This window comes from Macrobrachium nipponense, chromosome 1, assembly GCF_015104395.2.
Source record: "Macrobrachium nipponense isolate FS-2020 chromosome 1, ASM1510439v2, whole genome shotgun sequence".
Lineage (NCBI taxonomy): Eukaryota > Metazoa > Arthropoda > Malacostraca > Decapoda > Palaemonidae > Macrobrachium > Macrobrachium nipponense.
The window spans coordinates 45,143,780-45,151,615 of record NC_087200.1 but is presented as its reverse complement, the minus strand read 5'-3'; the positions used below and the strand labels follow the sequence as shown (position 1 = coordinate 45,151,615).

Below are 7,836 nucleotides of genomic sequence, written 5' to 3'. Positions count from 1 at the left end.
ACCCTCACCTTTTGTTTTTATATATAAAGCCCCATCAACGTCTTTTTTACTCGGTGGGAACTTGAAAATGTTGAATAAACTACGAAAGTAGTTGTTCAAAGTCCCGGTTTTTACTCACCTTCTTACGTGGATTTTGTGATATATATATATATATATATATATATATATATTATATATATATATATATATATATATATATATATATGTGTGTGAGTGTGTGTGTGTGTGTGTGTGCGCGCGCGCATGTTAATGTGTGTATTTTGTGAGAGACCATTGTTTACAGCGGAATTATTTTTAATGAATTTTTACAGCCAACTTTTTAAACTAATATTCCTATTGCTGTTCCTTATTTCGTTTGATATGTCTTATTTCCTATTTTTTTTGCAATGTATGAAATACTCAGTTTGGAAGCTTCAGGAATCATATAATGATATCGCATGAATAATTTGCAATCAAGTCAATTACAAGTTCTACGTAAAGGAAGATAAATACTTGAGAATTTGATAACAAATTTTATTTTTTCTTCTAGATATATTCAAGAAAAAAAATCTTTAAAAACGTTTATGTTACTACTACAGTTGTTATACGCTAACGTTTTAGTTGGGACTCCACTGATCATTTTAAGAGAAAGAATAAGATTATTATTTATTTTTTTTTTTTTTTTGACAAAATGAGGGTCACCACTAGAAAATAAGAATAAAAACAAGACTCAATGATCTTCTCTTCTCAGGAGAAGTCTTACAAAGTTTAGGAGGTTCTAGAGGATACAAGAACAGTAATTTACGTAACATGACACAACTTGGGCTTACACATCAAATATTTGATAGAATTAAATGATTATTGAACGTTTGCATTCAGTACAATTTTGGAGAAATGTAACAAGTTTGACCAATTTAGAACACATCTACTACCTGCTATGACAACCATACCGTGCCCAAGCCAGAATGTGACATAATTGTCAGGTACTAACAGAGAGAGAGAGAGTAGTTTCTTTCCAATAATTCAGTCTCTTTTTTCATTTACATATTCTTCATTATGCAATAATTATTCCGATATATCTAGTCTAAGATTTTTAGAATTGGTATACATGGAAACTGTACCCAAAATACGTGACGTCATTTATTATACGCCTTATTCATCGATTTAGTTACTGTTTTTTCATTCCGTAATTCATAAACATGACACGGAACACCATTTCTTTTATAGCGCTGGATCATATCGTCATCTTCCTATGCGTGTTTTGGAAAGATAATAGTTTATAAAAAATAACATCTATGACTCTTGAAGGGGGTGAAACTAACACCTTAAATGGCAAAAGAGAAAAAAAAGAATTGGAGCTTGGAAAATATTTTTCATGAATAATAAAGACCCTCGGTGAAATTTGGCATAATGTACAAATATGTTAACATTATAATCTTATATGTATATATATATTATATATATATAATATATATATATATATATATATATATTATATATATATATATATATATATATATATATGCTCTGTGCGTGTTTTAGTGTGTGTGAACACGTGTACTTGTGCACATATAAATACATGTGTATGGATCTCAGTTTGTACTGATGTGCGAGTCATTTGTGTTGTGCGTTGCTTAGGAATATCTAAATGTAATATAAAAACCTTCCCTTAACATGTGTAGAATGGTAAATCAACCAGTTACTAAAAACCAGTAGTTTAACTCAGCATTTTGTAATTACAAAGAAAAATATTCTGTTTGCATTAATTACTCGGGGAGTTACGAACCTTAAATATGTTTCCTGATATTTGTTTTTGGCGTTAAAATCAGCAGCCTATTAAGTAATCCCCATATTTTCTTTGAAGTTTTATATAACAACTGGAAATATCCCTTACATAAAGAAGAAGGAGACATTTGGAGATAATTACATATTTATCTTCGATTCTTCATAAATTGTAAAATCTCTTTCTAGTCCAAGGAGAATATGGGAAGACCCGGATGAAAAAGGAAAAAGAAATGAAGGGCAAAAATATTATCACATTTACCAAAGTTGCTTGGGAAAGTATGGCAGTGAAAACTTACATATTATATATCAACCTATCTATCTGTCTATTTTTCCATCTTATGTATCATTCTATCTAAATATTTATCTATTTATCTATCTATCTATCTATCTATATATATATATATATATATATATATATATATATATATATATATATATATCTACCTAATCTTTAGACGGAACCTAACGATAGTAATTTTCTAATTAATACAAAAACTCATACTGTGATCCAGCATATGTATTTAAAATATTCCTGTGCGTCTGAGTTGTTATCAGAAGTAGGTGGGTAGAGGTAGGGGTGTGGTCCAGCCTGCTTCTAAGGACGGGTAGTGGCAGCCCATGGTAATTGTCCCTTGTGTGCGCTTCGTAGCTTTTCTGAAAATGTTAAGATAGAGTGAATGTTTTTATAATCGAAACACACACACACACACACACAACACACATATATATATATATATATATATATTAATATAAATATATATATATATATATATATATATATACAAATATATAAAGATGTATATAGATAGATAGAATTTAGATAGATATATAGAAAGAGTATGCGTGCGTGTGTGTGTGTGCACACAAGCTTCACAATACATATTTTAAGCAATATTTGGATTGTTTATAGAACAACATTTTAGCTTATATATATATATATATATATATATATATATATATATATATATATATATATATATATATATATATATATATATATATATATATATATATATATATATATATATATATATATATATATATATATCTTCTTCTTCTTTATCTTCAGCTTTTCCCATCCATATAAGGGCCGCAGTCTATTGAGTCTTCTCCATCTTGTGCGATCATGCACCATTACCTCACTCCTATTCCTCTCCCGCATGTCCCTGTTCACTGTGTCTCTCCATCTCATTTTTGAACTACCTCTCCTCCTTGTTCCGGAGACTTCCATGTTCAAGGTTCTTTGACATACAGAATCCTCCGCTCCTCTCATATCATGCCCAAACCATTGCAATAGACTCTGTTACAGCTTCTTACTTCTGTAACTTTCACCGTCCCTCTTATGAAGTCATTCCTTATCCTGTCTCTCCTAATGACTCCAGACATCAAATGTATATATATATATATATATATATATATATATATATATTATATATATATATATATATATATATATATACACACACACAAATCAAGTCATATGAAATTATTCAGCGTACATTGATTTTTAGTATTTCTGTATGTTCCATAATTCTCTAAAATTTAAATAAAAAGCAACTTGCGCGCAATAAAATCAATGGAACGTTGGCTTTAAACATAAAGCATACTAGCATACCTATAGCATTTTTAACAATCAGTCAAAATAAACTTCAATAAACCAGATATATCCATCTGAAGGAAGAGAAAGAGGTCGCGATAAATACGCTAGAAAACAAAAATAAATTATTTTTTACGAAATTAATTACCAACGCCATCAGGTCATCAAGACGAATACACATCGCTGGAGTGGGAGTTGGAGGACGTCGCAGTGCATTATGGGAAGCCAGTATGCTGGTCCGTCGTCCGCAGTCTGCCCGTTTTCCAGCCACGTGACCTGGAAAGGAGAGGATTGACTCATATCTGCCAATTGGCGCAGCAAAAGGCTATGGTCATCTACGTCTCTAGGACGATAAAGGGTTGAAAAGGGGATATAGAGCAGAATACTTTTCATAAGTGATCGTATCGTAGGTTACTGACGGTTAGGAGCTTGTGATAAAATCTTCGTCTATCATAACTGCCAAAGACTTCTCTCTGGAAGCTTTCCAATTTATCGTCGAAGAGCTGTGGTTTCCTACTCCTGCGTTTTTATCTTTGTGTGTGAATTTTTTCTTTTTTCTGAAGAACTTGTTTTCCCCTGCTGACGACCTATTTTTCTGGAATTTAGTGTCTCTCGAACCCGATACAATTCCAGTTAAAGACACCCACACTTCTATACATGCATAAATATATTATATATATATGCAAACATTTTCACACTTAGTATATGTCCGCATTTATATGAATAATTTCACTAGTATGTTCGCTTCACTTCTTGAGTTCTCAGATTCACATTCCAAGAAAGGCGGAACGACAGGGGCACGTTCCGCTGAAATCCATTGTTCCTTAATTAGCCAAAATCAATGAGTAATTCCAATGATGTCATGTCAGTGGACTACAGTAATCGGCGATGTGACTATTTAACTCCAAATTACTTCTTGAGACTCAAAAATGTAACAACTTGATTAGGTCCTAAAGTAATGAGTAATGAGAACAATAACGCCCAATGTTTCGCTCATATTTACTTATTCTTTGTTTCTCTAGGTAACTTCTTATAAACGCCATTGTGATTACAAAGCTTACAAACTCCAGTTACCAGAATCAAGTTCAAACTTAAGTGTAAGATTTTTTGTTCATGGCTCTACTAATCGTACCACAAACAATTTCCATATTCATATACAAGATGATTTTCAACGTTACCCCCTTACTTTCAAACGGTTTTTACATCAAAAATGTCTGCAAAAATGGATGAAACATCTGTGACACACCAAAAATAGAATGTTCTAATATCCACAACGACCTCATTACTTAAGTGACCAGTACTAGAAGCTATGGTATAAAAAATGTTAGTGGCATAAGTGGCGAGCATCAGCGATGTTCCGCGTATTTGTCAACTGTACACACACCCTCGTAGGATCAATAAACAACAATAAAGAATCCTGCTATAACAATGGCTGGCACCCCCTGGCTCAAATGGCTCTGTTATCAGGGTAATGGACGAAGGGTGATAATAACAGATCCTGTTGCTTTTGAGGACCGACGCGACGGTTCTTCTCTGGACAGTATACTTATGCAGTACTTCATACATACATACACGAACGAATGCTACAGGAAATTATCAGGCACTGGGAACCGGAACACTGCTTGTATTTTTCTTTGGCTTTCGAGTATACATACATGAATACATGCTTAAAAACCACAAGACCAAATATAAGAGAAAGCTATGGAAAAATAACAGGAGCTCAGTACTGAAAAACTGCTTATTTTTTTTCTGTAGCATATGAGTACACATACATACATGCATACTACATACTAATGTTCATAGATTACCTTAAATATCCAACTTGGTACTGAACTATTGTATGTTTTGTTCTGTGACATACTTACATACATACATACATACATACATACATGCATACAAAGATCTAGACTTAGTAATGACAAGCGTTTTCTTGGAGTAAAGAAATCGAGAAGTTAAGAAAGCACTGAGTTTATCAAAATTACTTACCCATCTGGTAAAGTGACCGGCAGATTTCAAATACATACATATATACATACATAAATACATAGAGCTAATCAATTCTCATAAATCCCTCGAGCCTGCATATCACATCGGAATTCTTCCTGAGATTCTTAACAAACAGACCAACTATCGTCATATATTTCCTCACAGGTGGACATGACAATATCAATAACGGTATCGTCAACATTACATTACATCAGTCTGGGAAAACATTCTATAGAGATAATCTACAGTAACGTAGAATCGCCTTTATAAGGAAACGTGTTTGTTTGGTGCTAAGTCGTTGTTATAGGTCTATTTACTGCTAACGTATTGCGATTGTGATTGCAACGTTGAATACCGAAGATTGATTCCCCACCCTAAACCCCAGCCCCTCCGACAACATACCCCACCCCCCGTTATCACATATAAATATCTCGGAAGAATTACAGATAAAATAAAAGTACGGCTTTTTGAATGTTTATGTAGCTACTCATATTGTCTCAGGGTATCTATGCGGTATTTCAGCAAATGTTGAATGTATAGTTATGTGCGTGTCAAAGTTCGTGAGTATGTTGAGACAGGGAACGAGGTTTGTCTTGAGGAAAATATTGAATAAGACGTCAGATAGAAGACAATTATTGTCTTCCGACATTCGTTCATGTTTGTTTTATATTGCGTCATGAAGATTCCATAAGAATAGTAATATTCGTGCGTGACCGTTTGAAAATCCTCCATACAAATTTTTCTTCTTTTCTCATATTCTGTTTAATGCAAATTATTCCACTTAAAATCACATATGCTAGAACACAACCTAAACCCAAACGCAAAAAATTTTTATATACTATATATATATATATATATATATATATATATATATATATATATATATATATATATGTGTGTGTGTGTGTGTGTGTGTGTGTATTTGTGTGTGTGTGTGTGTGTGGATGAACAAATAGGAAAGTGAATGAATGAATAAATAAATAAATACAGAACTGAATAAATTAACAAACAAAGGAATAAGTAAAAGCTTTACCAGTAATTTGGGTCAAAGAGTCACTCATACCGCCCCCTGTAAGAAATTGTTACTCCGAGTCAGAATTATCATTCGATTTTCCAGTAAGAAGGTCACGCAACAAATTCTCTCTCTCTCTCTCTCTCTCTCTCTCTCTCTTCTCTCTCTCTCTCTCTTTGCATGAGCAATTGATTATAGTATGAGATATAAATTTTGCGAACTACACAAATGGGAAGATAAATATTCTTTTGCTTTCTTGTTTCTAGTTTGGTATTAAGAATTGTTGGACGACTAAAACGATATATAATTACTATTGCATTATCGTTAGTTACAACAGAAGCAGTAATGGTAACAGTACTGTGTTATACTTTGCAAACTATCCAGTTTCGTACTCAGGTTCCTTTTTATCTTCTTATTTAGCGTGAAATAATATATATATATATATATATATATATATATATATATATATATATATATATTATATGCTTTGTGCATGTTTTAGTGTGTGTGAACACGTGTACTTTTGTACGTATAAATACGTGTGTATGGATTTAAGTTTGTCGTGATGTGCGAGTCATTTGTGTTGTGCGTTGCTTAGAAATATCTAAATGTAATATAAAAACCTTCCCTTAACATGTGTCGAACGGTAAATCAACCAGTTACTAAAAACCAGTAGTTTAACTCAGCATTTTGTAATTACAAAGTAAAATATTCTGTTTGCATGAATTACTCGGGGAGTTACGAACCTAAAATATGTTTCCTGATATTTGTTTTTAGCGATAAAATCAACAGCCTATTCTACTCTATTCGTTAAGTAAGCCCCATATTTTCTTTGAAGTTTTATATAAAAACTGGAAATATCCCTTACATAAAGAAGAAGAAATAGAAGACTAATACAAAGAAACACTAGTACTTGCTTCTTACCGAACTCTCACGATTACAGTAGTTACAAGATAACCGGCACGCAAAGAAAATATTCTCAGCAGAATATGTGAAAGTATAATGAAGCAATGAACACGAAATTAGAGCAATAAGATAATTGACCAGTAGCGAAAAAAGTGGAACTCTTACCATAATATTTTAGCTTTCCTCAGGCAATGAGCACGAATAAAGCAATTAACAAATATTCTATAGGTAACAAAGTGAAATTCTAAGCAAGATGCACGATTTATACCCAGCAATAAACACAATCAAATATATTAAACGTATTACTTACATATAACAAAACATATATATCATAATATATATTATAATATATATATATATTAATTATATATATATATATATAATTATAATGTTCTTCTTGGTCTTGGCATTATATAGTGTGAATATTATATATATATTTTTATATATATATATATAATATATATATATATTATGTATATATACATATATATATATTGTGTATATATACTATATATATATATATATATATATATATATATATATATATATATATATATATATATTATATATA

The 7,836-nt window shown here is 31.6% G+C and overlaps 1 protein-coding gene across 1 annotated transcript in view; it reads right to left on the bottom strand.

Moving 5' to 3' along the window:
- Positions 1-2,227: 2,227 nt before the first annotated feature.
- Positions 2,228-7,836, bottom strand: part of LOC135220144 (uncharacterized) — a 26,415-nt gene continuing 20,806 nt past the window's right edge. Inside the window, exons 3-4 of the mRNA XM_064257436.1 lie at positions 3,510-3,637; positions 2,228-2,418 (exon numbers count right to left, since the gene is read on the bottom strand). Coding sequence (XP_064113506.1) covers positions 2,248-2,418; positions 3,510-3,637 — 299 coding nt within the window. The 3' untranslated portion in view covers positions 2,228-2,247. The remainder of the gene's footprint in view (positions 2,419-3,509; positions 3,638-7,836) is intronic.